Here is a 17,511-nt window from a genome sequence, read left to right as displayed (position 1 = left end):
CTTCTCAGAGGACCCCAAGACCCAGACCCCTTGGATCTTACACAAGGAAAGTAAACCCTTTTCCCCCACCGTTGCCTCTCCCAGGCTTTCCCTCCCTGGGTTACCCCGGAAGATCACTGTGATTCAAACTTCTTGAATCTTAAAACAGAGAGGAGTGCACCTTGCCCCCTCCTCTTTCCCCCTCCCCAAGAGGTAATACAGATTCAAGCTCCATGAATCTAAAACAGAGGAATTCCACCTTCCCCCCCCCCCCCCCCTTCCCTTCTCTCTCCCTGTCTCCCACCAATTCCCTGGTGAGTACAGACTCAATTCCCTTGAGCCTCAACAAGGGGAAAAAATCAATCAGGTCTTAAAAAAGAAAAGCTTTTAATAAAAGAGAGAAAAAAAGTAAAAGTCTCTGTAATTAAGATGGTAAAGGTTACAGGGTCTTTCAGCTTATAGACACTGGAGAGAAGCCAGCACACATACAAATTAAAATCCTTCCAGCACAATACACATTTGCAAATAAAGAAAACAACCAAAAAGACTAAACCGCCTTTCTACTTGTACTTACTATTTGAACAGAAAATTAGAGAGCCTGTAGGTACGTCTGGTCACTCTCAGAACCCAGAGAGAACAACAGACAAACAACACAAAACAAAGACTTCCCTCCATCGAGATTTGAAAGTATCTTGTCTTCTGATTGGTCCTCTGGTCAGGTGGTCCAGGTTCACTGCTTGTAACCCTTTACAGGTAAAAGAGACATTAACCCTTAACTATCTGTTTATGACAAGCACTCTTCTCCAACATGCTGTTCATCTAAGGGCCTGTTGATACTAGGAAGCTTTGACACTTTAACTATGCTGGCATAATTAGTGTGCGGAAACCCCTCCGAGAGCATAGATAGTAATACCTGTATAAAGGTGCTTATATCAGTATACTTTATTTTGCTTTCCAAATTGGAATAAGTTATACTAGTGTAAACACTGTTAAGTCCACACTAGGGTTTGTAGCAGTATATCTGCATCAGTAACAAATAAATCACCCCGTCCCCCCCAACAGACCTTGTTATACTGGTAGAACTTTCAAGTGCAGACCAGTCCGAAATGGTGGTATCTTCAAAGGCTAGTTACAACCTGTGAAGATGCCAACAATCAAAGCACAAACACTCAGCTTGGAGTCTGGACACTCATTAAATAATCAGCTGTCTGCTCCATAGCCCTCTTTATTACTGGGAGAGGCTCTTTTACTTGTTCTTTGAAGTGGGACTTTCCTGTCACATGTCCTTTTTGGGGAAAACTCTCTGCATCATGATTGTTGGAATTTTTGCCCTTAGGTTTTGTCTCTAGTCACATCTGCAGCAGTTTAACTTCAGATTGGTTTAAAAATCATTACACACACTCTAATCACAGTGCAGATGCTCTTAATGTAATTTAAACCTTGACATCAATTTAAGCTAAATTGATGTAAAACAGGAAACTTTATTTCCTGACTCTTCCTCTTGTGTGTCCATCCTCCTCTCCCCTTCTTCCCATCCTGAGTTTTACTAAGATGACTTCAGGCACTGGAGCAAAGAATAGAGAGCTCTTTGTTTTTCTTTCATCCCAAAGTACTTTACAGTTTTTATGTATATGTGGATCAGTTTATCTTGCTTAAATTCAGCCACCTCTGAGATAGAAGGAAAGAGGGAAGAATAGGGTTTCTATTGGAACCACATATGGGATTGATGCGGGGGCAGAACTTAGTTATCTGAACTGGATTTTGGCATATTCCTTGTTTTAAGTGATATGGAATCTTTAACAGCCATTTTGTTGGTTGAGACTTGATTTTGCCTCATCTGAAAGACTCAGACATATGAGGTCTGAAAGCTTGAAATTTGCACAGTTTTTTCAGGAACCCATAAAGTGTTTTGTTTTTTTTTGTGTGGAAGAGGCAACTTTCAGTGGCAAAACCATCAGGCAAAATATTGGTGCTGTAGAGTTTTCTTTTTTTGTTTGTTTGTTTGCTTTTGTTTTTCTGCGGGCGGTGTAAAAATGTGAAGTGATCTGGTGATGCTGAGTTGTCTCTTCCCCCAGGAGTCTTTTGGAAGTGCTGTTAGTATCAGAAGGAACTGGGGAAGCAGTGATTTATTCCTGCTTTGGTTTTTCTTTACCTGCCTGGGAAAATCAATATGTTCTCATGTAATGGTAAAGAACAATGAGCTTGTTGCTGGGGAGAGATTCATTATAGTGGGACCAGATGTGGCTGTCATGTCCTTGGTAGGGTTGCTGTTAGGAACATGCTGCTTTGCTGGCTTTAAGCTCATTGTGGGCTTGAAGGAAATTGGAAATGTAAGTGGGGGAGGATTCTTATGCTGGGGCTTGGACACCTGGAGAAGACCGTAAAGGGTTAAATAACATGGGAAACTTGGGGAAAGTGGTGTAAAATAGATGTCAGAATAGTTATGATAAATACAAATTCACATTCTCTGGCCTCTTGCCACCTTCCAGGGATTCCACAGAACTGTCTACCCTGGTATCTGGAGTTGCCAGTTACAGGGCTTGTGCAACACAGTAACATTGTCATGTTATGTCACAACACATTGAGGTTGCGTCAGAATATCCTGCTCTGATGCAACTGTACAAAGTAAATGTTTCCCAAGCCCAGAAACTGATTTTTTTGGGCATCCATTAACATCAGAGCCCAGACCCTGTGTGACACTGACTCACATGGGAGGAGTTTGGGAAATGTCAGGGTTTGTGGACAACCTTGAGAGCACTGAGTTTGAATGGTAGTTGACTGGTTTGGTTTTGTGGGTAGGCAGAAGATAGTAGAGATCATCTAGTGTTTAAACAGATACTGATTAAAGACATGTTTTCTTGGAATAGATCTCATAATATGTGCAGAGAAGTAGGGTGAGGGTATTGGGGTGTGAAATGTAATGGATGAGATAGCCCTATTAAACCATTCAGTGCATCTCCCCGTCAGTGCTTGCGTGTGTGTGTGTATGTATGTATATATAATGTGTGTGTGTGTGTGTGTGTATATATATAATATAAAAAAAATCAGTGGGTGTGTTTTCAGCCCTAGTTTTAAATTTATCACGCTCTGATGCTTCTCCAGTAGGAGACTTTTCCACAGTTTAGTAAGTCTAAACATTGCTGCTTCTATTCTGCCCTCTTGTTTCAGAGCTGATCACACAATCCCCAGATGTTGTGCCACTTGGGTGTCCTAGATTCACATCTATAGGGAAGACAGCATCTCCCCACCCTCCTGTCAATAGGAGAGATTTTTCTCTGCTTAACCTAGTGCAGAGGTGGGCAAACTACTAGTCCCTGGCCTCTCCTCTGCTGTCCCCCTCCTCCCACAGCCTCAGCTCGCAGTGCCACCAGCACGCTGTGCGGTGGGCCTGCGAGCTCCTGCCGGGCAGCAGAGCCAGCCCTGTTTCTCTGAGCAGCATGGTAAGGGGGCAGGTAGGGGGGTTGGATAAGGGGCAGGGAGTCCCTGGGGGCAGTCAGGGGACAGGGAGCAGGGGGGGTTGGATGGGTGTGGGATTCTGAGGGGCATGGATAGGGGGCAGGAGCCAGGCTGTTTTGGGAGGCACAGCCTTCCCTACCCAGCCCTCCATACCGTTTCTGAACCCTGATGAGGCCCTCAGCTCAGAAAGTTTCCCCAATCCTGGCCTAGTGGATTAAAACTACTTCAGAACAGGCTTCTTTATGCATTGGTCATAATGAATGACTCATTTGCTAGCTCTCTAATCATATCCTCCTGCTGACATTCATACAGAAGTGACCGCAAGGCATACGTGGATGTACAAGTGGAGGCTAGTACATCCCAAGCTCACCACTATGGCATGACAGCTACCAAAAAGCTACCTGGATTCATTAGAGCCCGGGCCTGGTCTGGGGGAGGAGTGGTTGTACCTAGTGGCCTCTTGCTTTGTGCAGAGAAAAGGGAGCATTTAAGTGTGGTTTTTATAGATCATTCTCGGTTCCCCATGAAAGCCTTTCCATTTTGCTTCTTTACTTCATGAATCATGAGGCAGCATCCACGGCAGTAATCTGAGATGGAATAGCAATCATTGTATAAGCAGGATTACAGTTTTTGTGTGAGTAAACAGTTGCATAATGAAATATAGCAGTAAATGGTCAAACTGGGACTTTCCAGTTGCTTGCATGGTATATCACAGCCAGCCTTCTACATAATAGTCCAGGGTTTAGAATGGCAGCCTGGAAACTGCATATGGAAGTCGTTCGGCTTTGTATCATTTCCAATCCAGCCCAAGCAAACAGTGAATTGAAGGTCATTCCTGATTGATGATTTTCCAGTTGCCTCTTTGTGTGGTATCCCCATTCAATTCCCTGCATCACAAAAAACACCCCAGTGACAGTATCAGCAGAGAGGGCATGAAGACTGAATTTCCTTGTGATCTCTAGAGCTGCGGCTTCTGGTTCAGGAATGAGCCACGTTGGCAGGGTGGTACTGCTGCCTGCACTGTACAGGTGTTGTGGTTAAATGGAGATCCTTTGTTTCCAGAACTATTGGGCCAGAAATAAAATTCCTCTAAATCTGTGCAGGGAAATTATCTGCTAGTGAAATGCTCCCACTTGTGGGAGCTAAGTGAAGAGGTGCGTTTCACTTAAAGGGAAGGTTGGGAGTGAACATCATCCAGTCTGTTAGGACTTCTCCAAATATCCAGGAGTTTGAGCATGTGCACCAAGGACAGCAGATCCCAAATAGTTTGATTAAATATGATCCTGCATTAAGTACACTAATGTAGATGCTTGGACAACTCTGAAATCAAGCTAATCCAGGTCAGTTTGTGCTGTCCCTTGGGAGTTGAGGGCAGGACTTGCATGGCTGTCTACATGTTCCTTTGGAGTAGCTAGGACATGTTTGCTAGATTGCAGTATAGAACATAAGCATCTGTTTGAAGTTCAATTTTTTAAATTGTTTTGAAAATAGTCCTATCTATCAGATGGAAAGAATCACTAAGCCCCATCTGAGCCCCACTTCAGGAACTAGTGCAGTGCTGATCCTACAATGTGTGTTCTTGTTCTTTGCTCAGTCGAGATTTAAATGTCTCAAGTGATGGAGCATTCTCCACTCCCCTGGAGATTATTCCACAGACAAATAGACTTTACTGTTAGGGAATATTTCCTCACATTCAATCTAAACTTTTGATTGCTCAGTTTCACGCCATTACTTTTGGTCCCATCCTCCCTGGATTGCTCTAATGCTCTTTCTTCTGCTTGGTCACACTCTTAAATACTTCTAGGAATGTGGAAGATGAAGTATGAGGATCAGTACCTTCATTTAAGTCAGTGGAATCACTTCGTATTTAAACAGGTGTTGCAAAGATGAAAATCTGACCTTATGGGTTTAGTAGTAGTAGTAAGGTAGTGCCTAGAAGCTCCAACTAAACCTGGGGCCCATATGTGCTAGGTGCTGTGCAAACATACTAAGAGACAGGGATGGCAGGGAACTGCTTTATCTTGCACTTTCAGTTGCTTTTCTTCCTACATCCACCCCCAACTCTCCTCCCTTTGCTGTATACATTACACTTGATTTGCATACTAACTGAATACCAAATGAAAGTGGCAAAACAGCATAACCTGCCTTCCATCCCTGTACACCACCATTTGACACAAGTTTGCTTACCTACAATACAGATAGGACATTAGGTTTTTAAAAACTATTTGAACATTGGTCTTTTTACAAGTCATGCCAGCATAAATGTGACACTCACACTAACATTCCCCTACTGCCCAAAACCACCAGCCAAAACCTGTAACAGAAACAACACCCTCCTATCCCAAAAAAGAGAGAAAGCAGAGTTTCTACCCTGAAACAAGGCAAGAGCCAGGTACTCCATGAAATCCATCACTAGGGTCTTGGCTATTGTGATGAATTGATTTTACATAGAAGGCTGTCAGATACTATGGTGAAAATTCTAAAATAGATAGCTGAGGTAGACAGTCTAACCACGAAAACAGACTAACCAGTTCTTCTTTTTGTTTTTAAATCACTTCAATTTCAGGTTCTTGGGCAATAACCAAGTGATGCAAAGTGTGGGTTGTAAGTGCTACAGAGGAAGTTTTTAAAAAAGGTCATGGAAGTATTTCCATTTGATCTGAATTGATCTTTTTAAAGCTTGAGCCTGATTTGAGCTGATAGTGTCCTTTTTATCCATCGTAAATCCGCCCTTAAATCATTTATTATGTTTCTCTGAGGTCTTTCCCATTTACAAACTGGGAACCTCTGTATAATAGAGGTTTATCTCTAGTCTTGGTTGGGAAGTGATGGCATCCAGTGTGACTGTTGCTTAGCCTAGTAGGCAGAGGGAGGAACCCTGTGGGCTGAGTCCCTGTGACAGCTTTGAAAGACAGGCATAGAAGGAACAGAATTGTCAGGCAGTGATCTATTCAGTCTTTAGCCAGCTATGTCGGGAAATAACTCCTTTTGAAACAGGTCTTTTCAACTACTGTCGATTAGGTCACAAGTGTGATGAGTTTGCTGGTCGCTTCCCAGTTTTCCAATGAAACTGTCTTCACCGCATGAAACAGACAGTTTGGCACAGCTGTCAGTTTCTATTCAGGAATGGCAGAAGATGCTGCAGTTCTGGACTGAGGTGTGTTGACAGTTGTTTGGAGATCCAGAACTGGTAGAGGTGGCTGCACAGGGAGTTTGACTCAGTATCTGCTCACGCTCTATGCCTGGCATCATTCTCTTCCTTTTTAAACATCATGTTTCACATGCATTTAAATCCTTTATTGCCTTGTTTTGCCTCTTAGGCTGGTTTCAGTGAGATAAACTAGTCTCATCAGCATAAAGGAGACAGTTCAAGAAACATAGACGAGCACAGACAGAACTCCTAAAATGCTGATTGGTGCAGGAGGGCAGGGAGACCTTTCTGTACATAACAGTCCAGCTATAATATTTTATGTGGCTGCTTTCTTAAAACTTGGTACAAAATATTAATTGAAATTAAGAAATAGAAAAAAACAAAATATGCACAGGATTGTCTTATGGTGACAGCACAGAACTGAGAATAAAGAGATTCTTGCTGTTTCAAATACAAAGTGTCCCAGCCTATTGTGTGTGTGTGTGTGTGTGTGTGTGCTTCTTGTTAGTTGCAGTAAGCACAGTCAGGAAAGTAACAAATACTTTCCTCATGGATTCTATTTTCTAAATGGACAATCTACCTAATTCTCAATTACTGAGGGACAATCTCAGTGGAGATTGTCCCTCAGTAATTGAGAATTGATATATATTGATATTTTGCTTTCCACAAACAAATCTCTGTACAACTTTTCATGAGTGATGTTACCTGAGTGTTTAGATTTAACATTACAGTTTAGATATTAGAATCTGTTCACCAAAATTTGGGTTATTGCTGATTATGTACTCTATGTATCATGTGACTTTAAAAACAAATTTTGTATTTGTGGATAATCTAAGCACTATACCCAAATGTACAGACACTCTTTTCCCAACCTATGTATTATATAATTTTTTAACATTAGCTTTAATAAAATTTCTAATACAGCTTGTAAGATCCTTGGAGTAGGACCCTTGTCTTGCTTATCTGAAGTCCCAACATCTGGTGCTTAAATAATATCTGGTAAGAAGAGTGTATTATAAAGGTTCCAGGAGCAGGCGAGTGTTTGCTCCTGAAAGTGTTTTCATGTAGTCCTCCTCTCAGATGCACATTCTCAGCCAAGACTGTTAAGTCATCCAGAGAAATTTGAGCCAGACTCTGCAACTACAGAAAGCATTTGATGTGTCAGAGACAGGCACGTTGCTGGAAAAAGCCAGGCTGCTAAACCATCCCTCAAGGGTTTTTTACTGTCCTGCTTATTCTTGCTCCAAGCCCTAACTTTTTGCAGTTATTTTTGTACGACTATTTCCATAACAAAAGCAGGAAATGGAGAGGGAAATGCTTTTTGAAGATGCTGTGTCTCTTTTTAAAATATTTTTAGTTTTATTTCCAGGCGTTTGTAAACAGTTTTGAAGGTATTCATTTCACTGAATTGCTGGTGTCTCTAGTTGACATCCCGTTGACTTTGGTTTATTTACATTGTGTGACCTTTTTTGTTAAAATGCTGTGAAAGTTGGTGTGGCGTCGTTGTGGTTCTGATCCCTTTGCAGTACCCCTTTGGGGTGTGACTGAGTTATGTACTCACTCAGGTTCTAGTCCTCCAGATTGGGGCGGTCAGTAGTAAAAGGGCTTAGGACAGAATTTCAGCCCTTCAGCTGAGTTCCTTTGGAGACTTACCCCTCCAAGGGAACAAAGAAAAGAAGACTGGCTGTGTTGCCTTAGTATGTCTTGTTTTCCCACCACACCCCTTTCACTGTCCATGTAAATGGACCCTAAAATGGTAATGCTGTTAATCATTAGTGGGTAGGTGTGCACACATCAGGGAAGTCTTTCAGGAAGCCGTCTCTAATTTCTTGTTTACTCTGCAACCCTCACCATCTGTTAATTTGTATCTGAGAATCCCATAGCTCTGTTGCCCTGTTCTGCTCTGCCCAGTGGTATGAGAAACCCAGGGAGGCTTTTCTGTGTAACACACTTAACTCCAGCCAGAGCTGGCTGGAAATTTCAGAGTTCTCTTCCTAGTGGCTGAATCGGTGCTGTTGATTTAGTAAGTTGCCGGGGGGTGCCTGGTAGGACAGTCTCCTAATAGTTGCTGGGGAGCACCTGTTTCTTTTGGCGTAACCCAGTCACTGTGAGTGTATTTAGAATGCCTTTGGGGGTACTTGAATCCAGACTTAACCTTTTGCTTTTTGCTGCTGTATGTTACCAGGTTGCCGAGTGTACGACTTTGGAGATCTGAATTTCACTCAAGTGCCCAATGATGAACTGTACAACAACCTGATCAAATACCCACGCTCTGTGGGATTGGCCAGCCAGGTGCTGGCTGATGCTGTGAGCGGAGCAGTGGCTGCTGGACATAGCTGTGTAACTATGGGAGGTGACCATAGGTGAGTCAAGCCGGATGAAAGTGGTGGATGCCCCTGAATGCCACAGATTGACTGCAAGCTGTGTGAGGTGGAGTATCTCCTTTTGTTGGTGTAAATCAAAACTGAGATGAAAGGGTGAGGGGTCTGGGGCCATGGAAGCTCTGCAGGGCACAGATTGGGAGAGTATCAAAGTTGCTTGCGTGATGATAATGCTGTGAGTGTCTGCTACTCCCAGACCCCTTTCTCCTTTCCTTGCAGTACCATGTGGGGACATGACATTTGTTTTGTCTTTAATTCTGTGACTCCATGAACCAGCAGAATAAAAAAGTGATCTTAGAAAGTAACAGACAGCAGCGACTTTTGTTTCCAAATTCTGGAAGCTGCAAGTATTAAAACCAATGACGCTGCCCTTTTTTGAGGGAATTCATATGGTTTGTTTCACCCGTGTTGACTTTTGTGGACCTTAGGATGGGTGTGTAACTCTTTGGGGATCAGCTAGTTCCTAAGGGATTTGGGGGGAGGGGCTAGGGAGCCCTCTGATAAGAGAGCGAGTCCTAAGTCTACCTCGGTGTATCCCAGAGGTGGACATGCTGCTGCCCACAGGCCATATCTGGCCCACAGGACCCTCCTGCCCGGCCTCTCCCCTGCTGTCCCTCCTCCCGCTCAGCCTCAGCTCATCCTGCTGCGGTGCAATGCTCTGGGTGATGGAGCTGCAAGCTCTTGCCGGGCAGCACAGCTGCAGAGCTGGGGCCTGACCCTGTGCTGCACAGTGGCGTGGCTGGCTCCAGCTGGGCAACGTGGCTGCCTGTCCTGGTTCTCTAGGCAGTGCAGCTGTAGTGCCGGTGGCAGCGTGGTAAGGGGGCAGGGAGCGGCGGGGGTGGGGGGTTGGATGGAGGGCAGGGGGGTGGATAGAGAGTGGGGCGGTCAGAGGGCAGAGAACAGGGGGGTTGAATGGGGGCAGGGATCCCCAGGGGGCATTCAGGAAGAAGAGAGGGTTGGATGGGGTGGGGGGGACTCTCAGAGGACAGGGAGCTGGGTGGAGCAGGAGTCCTGGGGGGGGGCATCAGGGAGCAGGGGGTGTGGATTGGCAGGAGTCCCAGGGTGGCTGTCGGGGTGAAAAGCAGGGGGAGGTCAGATAGGGGGCAGGGCCAGGCCACACCTGGCTGTTTGGGGAGGCACAGCCTCCCCAACTTGGCCCTCCATATAATTTTGGAAACCAGATCAGGCCCTCAGCCCAAAAAGTTTGCCCACCCCTAGTGTATCCTCTTCTTCTTTTCCCCTCCTCCAAATATCACATCCCTCTTGTCTCCACTCCCAGACTGGCAACGGTGGGGAGGAGGTGGGCTGTTTGAAATGAGGCAAAATGACTGCAGTGAACAATAGGGAGGCAGCAGAGAGTTCGCTTGGTGACTGTGCAAGACGAGCCTGCTAGGTAGGGGTGAGATGGGTTCTGTTGATGCTCCTCTGGACCTGGGACAGGTGAAGGCTAGGGAGGTGGGAGGACTCTTGGTAAGAGAGCCTGAAGGCAGGAAAAGAAAGCAAAGCCCTGCCCCCATATCCCAATACTAGTATACTCCTGCAGAGTTTTATGAAAGGTAGCCCAGTCCTCCTGTGAGCTAATGCAGAATCATGATGCCTAGTGATACACGTCACACTGATGTTTGTGTGGTGATGGTGGAGCTCACTGGGATGAGATGCTGCAGTGCAAATATTGGACATTTGAAATGTGGCAACTTCGCTTGTCAGAGCCCCTGGAATTGTTCAGTAGGACATATTTTTTTATGTACTTTTCAGCTTGGCGCTTGGTTCCATCAGTGGCCACACACGGCAGTGCCCTCACCTCTGTGTGATCTGGGTGGATGCACACGCCGATATCAACACCCCTCTCACAACTCAATCTGGAAACCTCCATGGACAGCCAGTCTCATTTCTGTTACGAGAGCTCCAGGATAAAGTAAGTGGCTCTAGGTTTTGTTGGGGAGAGGGGGAGGTGACTATACAGCACACTGTTTAATTTCAATTCTGGTGAAAGGTGCTGGTTTATCTGCCCCTGAGGCTGATCTCCCATTTATCCCCTAGATAAGATAAAGTTACAGGCATCCTACGTCTATAATCTGCTAGTGCTGAGAGAGACATTGCTTATTCAGCTCTTGGCCTCTTTGTAGATACTGCCACCTAGGGGGCACTTACTGCTGGGGTGCTAGTGGATTTTGTGATAGACATGTCTTCTAGGAACTGGATGGAGAGCATCAGCCCATGTCACGTAAGTTGCTTGATCTGGGTTTGAAGTGAGAGGCTTCATGTCCCATTGCCATTCAGTATCCTGTGCTAAAACAGACCTAATGCATCAGCAAAGGCTCCAGTCCAGCAACTGGCAGCTGTGTGGAACCTGCATATTCTGGTAGCCAATACACAGAGACTGTTGTAGTGCGCAGGCAGCAGTTCTGCTGGGTGAGCCAAAAAGGGACCCTCCCCTGTCTGAGCCTGTAGGAGCTGTGCCAAGCTCATCCCTGCATAGCTCATATGCCTTTTACACTCCCCATGTACATCTATATTTGGAACTTTTCCATATTTTGACCACCTAGGGGCCTGTAGGGGGCAGGTCCTGCATGGGCTGTCCTGATGCACTGCTCTAGCACTAGACATTCTAGTAAATGTTACAGCTCAGGTCTGCTTGTAGCCTGCTTGGCAAAGTGCCCTGGCTGATGACTGTTCTCTTTAAAGGCACAAGAAAAGTGGCCTGCTTCTGCAGCAGTCAAAAAGAGGCTTGATATTGGTGCACCTAGGGCATTTAATAACCACTCTGCCTTGACTGCAGCCTGGAAGCCCTTGTACATGTTCCTGTAACATACTGTAGGAGCTGCCATGGTAACCAGTACAGTGTCTGTGGCATCTGCAGCAGGGACCTAATTAGAAATGAGCATGTCTGCTTCAGCCTAGGCTTCTGGTTAGAGAATGGGAGAGGGTCACCGCCTGCAGATTGAGAATGGCGGCAGCTGGAAATGCAGTACATCTGGCTCTCTTCACATATCCTACTTTGTCAGTATGCGTATTCAGCACGTACTGGGTACCTGCTGCTTATGCGTCAGGCTGTTTCTAAAGGGAGGATTTAACTGTTTGAAACAAGTGTTCAGTGTGGCATTACACACAATGGGAAGGAAATTATGCAGCCAAACCACCCTGAGCTGAACTCCCAGCAGATCCTGCAAGCTAAACTAGCTCCGCTTGTGCATTGGAAACCTCCAAAGAGCATCAATTAAGGTGGAAGTGGGCTCATTAGCACTGATTCCCCCCCACTTAGTAAGGCAACTCCCATCTTTTCATAGGCTTGTGTATTTATACTTCCCTACTGTATGTTCCACTCCATCCAGTGAAGTGGGTTTTAGCCCACGGACGCTTATGCCCAAATAAATTTGTTAGTCTCTCTATATAAAAACAAGGAGTCTTTGTGGCACCTTAATCGTTGTTAATCAGTAGCGGCCTGTAAGTGAAAGTTCAGTGGCTTGGCTTTACCTCAGACCGATCACCCAGAAGCACGAAGAATACTCTGGTTCTACTCTTCTAGATGTATTACTACACAACCTTTTCAAAGTGCTGTATACAGACTAGTCCTCGCCTCACCTTTAAAGTAGGTAGTAATGTCTTACACATGCTGTCTTGCCCAAGGTCACATCATCATAGCTGCAGAGGATTCCTAGCTTCCAATCCTGGACTTAGTCTGTTAGGTCACTGATGTTGTGATGTCAGCGACTGTGACTCAGCGTGAGCTGTATGTTTGGCTTCTCACGGGCTGCCTCTCCATGGACACCCTTTCTCCCAGTGACAGGCTGGTGCTTGTACTTTGCTCAGGGTGGAATCTGCAGTTCACCCCCCTCTTAGACTGGGTCTCCAGATTGCTGCACTCCTGTTTATCAGCAGGTCCAAGCTGGGTTTGACCCCTGCTCTAGACTTTCTGTGATCAGTATAAAAAATGCATTGGACACTGAACAGCCTCTTCAAAGTATATATCCATAGGACCATGAGAGGAAAAGGGTTAAAACAGACCTGTATGTATATTGTCTTCCCTAAACCTTAGCCTTTCCTTGCATGTTCAGGCACCCCCACCACCACTGGAATTGGGCAAGCTAGTCTGCACTAGAGGTGGGGCAGGGATTCATGAAGGGGTGCAGTGGTGGGGGCAGGGCCAAGGGCGGTGGGGGTGAGGTGTCAGTAATGTGGCCCTCGGGCCAATGTACTAGTCTCATGTGGCCCTCGTGGTCATTTGAGTTTGAGACTCTGACCTAGAACATGCTGTTTATAAAAAGGGATTTCCCATGTTCTTCACATCAGCCTTTGCCAGTTATTTACAGAGAAAAACTTTGCTGTTACTACTTCTGCAGCCCATCCACATAAATTCCACTGCAGGCGCTACAAATTCAGTGTTACCCTTGTCTGTCTGTCCTAGGTGAACGTGCTGTTGAGGAATTAGTCCCATATTTTGAGTAGAGCTGGGATTCAATTCCATCTGTCATTGCATGGCTGAGACACTGTGCACTAATCACTCACTGACTGGGAGTGGGAAAACTTTAGGGACAGACAGTGGGCTGGAACTTGAGAGATCTGAGTTAATTTCTCAGAATCCTGGCATGCCCTTAAGTTACTTTCTCTGTATACCTTAGTTCTCATCTGTGAAATAGAACTAACTTCCCTGCTGCACAGGAGGATAAATTCACTAATGGTTGAGGTGCTCAGTTATTATGGTGAGAGCTGTAACAGAACCTAGTTTCACAATCAGTAAAACTGGGATAATGTTGATCTCCCACCCTTTGCAACTTATTTGCATCCTTATATGAAAGGTGCAAAGGAATAGTCATTTTCAGCCCTCCCTGTAGTACAAAGACCTTGCCAATCTGCTATTCTCACTCAGTGGAAGGGTTTACCAGAACTGGAGGAGGGAATCTCGTTATTGATAAAATTGCTTTATCACTGAAGCTGACCGTAGTTGGACCTCTCCTCTATTGGCATTTGCTGCCACAGTTTTACTCCCTAGGAAGTCTGCTTTCTAGCTCAACTTCCACTAATGTGAGGTAGCCCCTTTTACCAAAGGCATTTCATACCATGCAACTTCGGGGGAGGAGGGTGTTCCACACTGAGTTGATTCTACCTTAATGGTACAGTCTCATGTACATAGTTATATGACCTTGCAGTGCCTCTTGTGCATAGATTTAAGTGCCTTAAAGTTACGTTTTGTCAAGCACTTGTACCCATCTGTGAAATGGATATAACTGAGGGAGAAAGGTTAAGTGATGTGATCAATGATAGAGCAAGTTATTGTTAAAGCAGGACTAGAACCAGCCCCCTATTCTATCAGGTAATATGCTTTCACTACACTGCTAGGCAGCCAGCAGCATAAGACAATACTAGGTTCATTTTTTTAATGTTATGTTCCTTAAATGCTGTTTGTTTTGGAACAAATAGTACGAAAGGGGCAAGGTTGAGATTGTTAGGAAATCTTGATTTAGCCCTGTTCCCAGTCTATTAGACCTTGCTTTTCTGTCCCCAGGAGGATTTCACTCTGGGCAGAGAGAGGGTAGCGTGAGGAAGTGAGTGTCAAAACTTTAACAAGTCCCTAAAATTATTTCCATTGTGAACTGGAAGCTTGGTAAACAGCTGCCACTACAAGTCGCTTCATAGCTATATACCACCATTGTCTGCTTGCAGATGCCACTGCTTCCTGGCTTTTCCTGGCTAAAGCCCTGCCTCTCAACATCTGATATTGTCTACATTGGTCTGAGGGATGTGGATGCTGCTGAACAGTAAGTGCAAGACCACTGTGGAGGGGAGGACTTTTTCTTACTAGTGAAGTCTGAGCTGCATGTTCGCTTGTGCTACATATTTAAATGGCATGGGCTGGTTATGAGGGGCTTAAGGTTTAAAGTACTAAACGTTTTAGCCAAAAGCAAGAAAGTTCTTACATTTTCTTTCAACAGCTATATTTTGAAAAACTATGACATTCAGTATTACTCAATGAGAGATATTGATCGCCTTGGAATCCAAAAAGTTATGGAAAGGACATTTGAACACCTAATGAGCAGGTAAGTTGTCACTGAAGAGGAACAGAAGGTATTTGTGTCAGACAAAACCTAAGTTCCTGAACTGTAAGCTGTTAACAAATCTGATAACCCATGCAAGTCTGAAGTATTACCTTCCACACCATCACTGAGTATCAGCACATCTTTCTCTGCTTTCTGTAATGATTTAAAAGGAAAGGGAGTGCTCAGTTACTGCTGGTGAAATGTAGCTGAGTGACAGTCCAATCCACAGCATAAGCACAGCACATTACATCTAGCAGCTGTGCAAACTTCCAATAAGTATGCTTCAAGACTGAAGTCTGGTCTTTAATCCTTGGGCTCTTTGCTGACATTGCGATGAAACTATTGCACACTGGGTCTGGAACAAGCCTACTATAACAACTGTTAGCGGCTACAAATGGGGGATGGACTCAAGTGCCTCCTTCACTCATATCTTGAATCCAGAACGTGGCTACTAAAGTTTGAGGAAAAGGTTAAGTCTGCACCATTTGATGCAGCTCAGACATAGAGTTTAGGTAGCTCATACCACCACCCCTCTCATCCTGAATCTCCCTCTTCATTCGAGGTATTTTTTAGCCATTATGGGTTGGAAATTCCTCCTGGTTAATATTTTCAGTGTTAATTGCTGCACTAATGCAAGTCTGCAGCCATTTTGAGTTGTAAGGCAGAGGACTTGTCCTGTTCATCTTAATCATAGCCTCAGGGCTTACAAGATGCCTTGGAATTCAGTACTTTTGGTACAGGCAGCTGCCTTTTGCTTTCTAGTTTTTCCCCCAAGATTGTGCTAATGCTCTCTGCACTGTGCCATGGAGCCAGACAGCATGGATGGGGTGCCAGAGCTGGAACTGCTACCTTTGCTGTGCAGGGGCAGCATCTGAGCTAGGCAGTGGAACAGATGATGTACTGGTGAAGCTTCCCCCTTTCCTGACACATGCTTTAAGGAGGGTGAGGGAGAGGGAGAAAGAGACTCTGCTTTGGGAAGTTTTTTGAACATGGCATGCCTGGACAGTCCTGTGGGAGCCCAAGTACAAGTTTACAGCATAAAGAAACACTTGAATGATTTCATTAGTTTTTAAACAATGGGAAAGTGAAAATAAGAACTTGGTTCTAGTGTGCTCTGAAGTACATTAGGTCCTGACCACATACACAATAGCAAAATATCAAGCCACCAATTTTATTTTTGTCTGCAGGGCACAAAGACCAATTCATCTGAGCTTTGACATTGATGCTTTTGATCCTTCACTGGCTCCGGCAACAGGGACGCCTGTTTTAGGTGGATTAACATATCGGGAAGGCATGTACATTACAGAGGAAATACACAATACAGGTAGGCACCAACCAGTAGTGTTTGATTAAACCCAATTATCACACAAGCCTCTTAACCAAGAGCTAGTTCTCTCTCTACAAGAAGTTGAGACATTAACAGGTCACCTTAAACTAGATCTGCATTTCAAGTTGCTTCTCTGTAACCAGACTGACAGGACTAAGTAGTAAACTTTACATCAATGATTTTGAAGGGGCATGGTACAGTAGATCAGAATGCTATAGGTCCCTACTTTATTTAGCAATGAATAGACGGGGCCAGACTTTTAGAGCTTGACAGATGCAAAAAAGGAATATTGATGTAAAACTGGTCATTCATGCATAAGTGTGGTAACTGCATATTAAAAACAGTTACACCTATTTGTACATACCCAGTTCTAGAAATCTGCCCCTCAGCTTGCAAGTGATCCTAAAACCCAGGTTCAGCTTCCAGTAGGGAAAAAAACTTGGAGGAGAAGAATGCTAACCTGGTAGTCAGCCCCGACAATCCACTGATCACTCTTGCTTCTATGAACATGACATACTTGTTCTATCCCAGAACACCATTCCTGCTAAAACAAGACTCTCAGCTATGCACATTAACAAATTTTAAAGGTACCATAAGCTTTTCAGAATGGGGTGGACACCTCACTTTAGATATTAAATCCACTTATAGTTAAATGGCTTTTATGTTTAAGACCTTTTGCTCACAAGGGATTGTTACTGTTCCTTGTTTGACAATCTTAACTCTCCATCTAGATGTGCTCATATACTGTGTTCTGGACAGATCTGGAGCAGTGCTGAACCTAGGCTACAGGCTCAGTATTAGGCGCACAAGGTAGCGAGTGCTATTTTACCAGACTAAGACCTCTGCTGTATAACTGCTAGACATTAAACTGAACCACTGATTCCCATAGTTAAACTCCAACAGCATAGCTGAAAAGCCAGTAGCTACTTTTGAAGGAAGAGAAGTTGAACAAATCTGTTCCTCATTTTAAACTTCTATGGTTGTAAGATGTTTTAGAATGTAGAGGCATTGCTTTCTTGAGTCTACAGCCAGATAGGTGCAGCAGCTCTACTTAAACAGTTCTCACTGTTTTTCATTGCTGTATAATCATTGTACTGCTGCTTGGGAAAGATGTGGAGGTGGTACAGTTGCTGGTCATAATTTAGACAAGTACTACCTCCAACAACATGTGAGGCCCCAGGG

The 17,511-nt window shown here is 44.5% G+C and overlaps 1 protein-coding gene across 3 annotated transcripts in view; it reads left to right on the top strand.

Annotated features, from left to right (window-relative positions):
* ARG2 (arginase 2) overlaps window positions 1-17,511 on the top strand; it is a 46,317-nt gene that overhangs the window by 28,117 nt on the left and 689 nt on the right. For all 3 annotated transcript variants that reach the window (XM_050953593.1, XM_050953592.1, XM_050953591.1), the window contains 5 exons: window positions 8,772-8,949; window positions 10,723-10,882; window positions 14,629-14,723; window positions 14,898-15,002; window positions 16,190-16,326. In XM_050953593.1, coding sequence (XP_050809550.1) covers window positions 8,772-8,949; window positions 10,723-10,882; window positions 14,629-14,723; window positions 14,898-15,002; window positions 16,190-16,326 — 675 coding nt within the window. The remainder of the gene's footprint in view (window positions 1-8,771; window positions 8,950-10,722; window positions 10,883-14,628; window positions 14,724-14,897; window positions 15,003-16,189; window positions 16,327-17,511) is intronic.

Source organism: Gopherus flavomarginatus, chromosome 5 (assembly GCF_025201925.1).
Source record: "Gopherus flavomarginatus isolate rGopFla2 chromosome 5, rGopFla2.mat.asm, whole genome shotgun sequence".
Taxonomy (NCBI): domain Eukaryota; kingdom Metazoa; phylum Chordata; order Testudines; family Testudinidae; genus Gopherus; species Gopherus flavomarginatus.
This window is presented reverse-complemented; position numbering and strand designations above follow the sequence as displayed.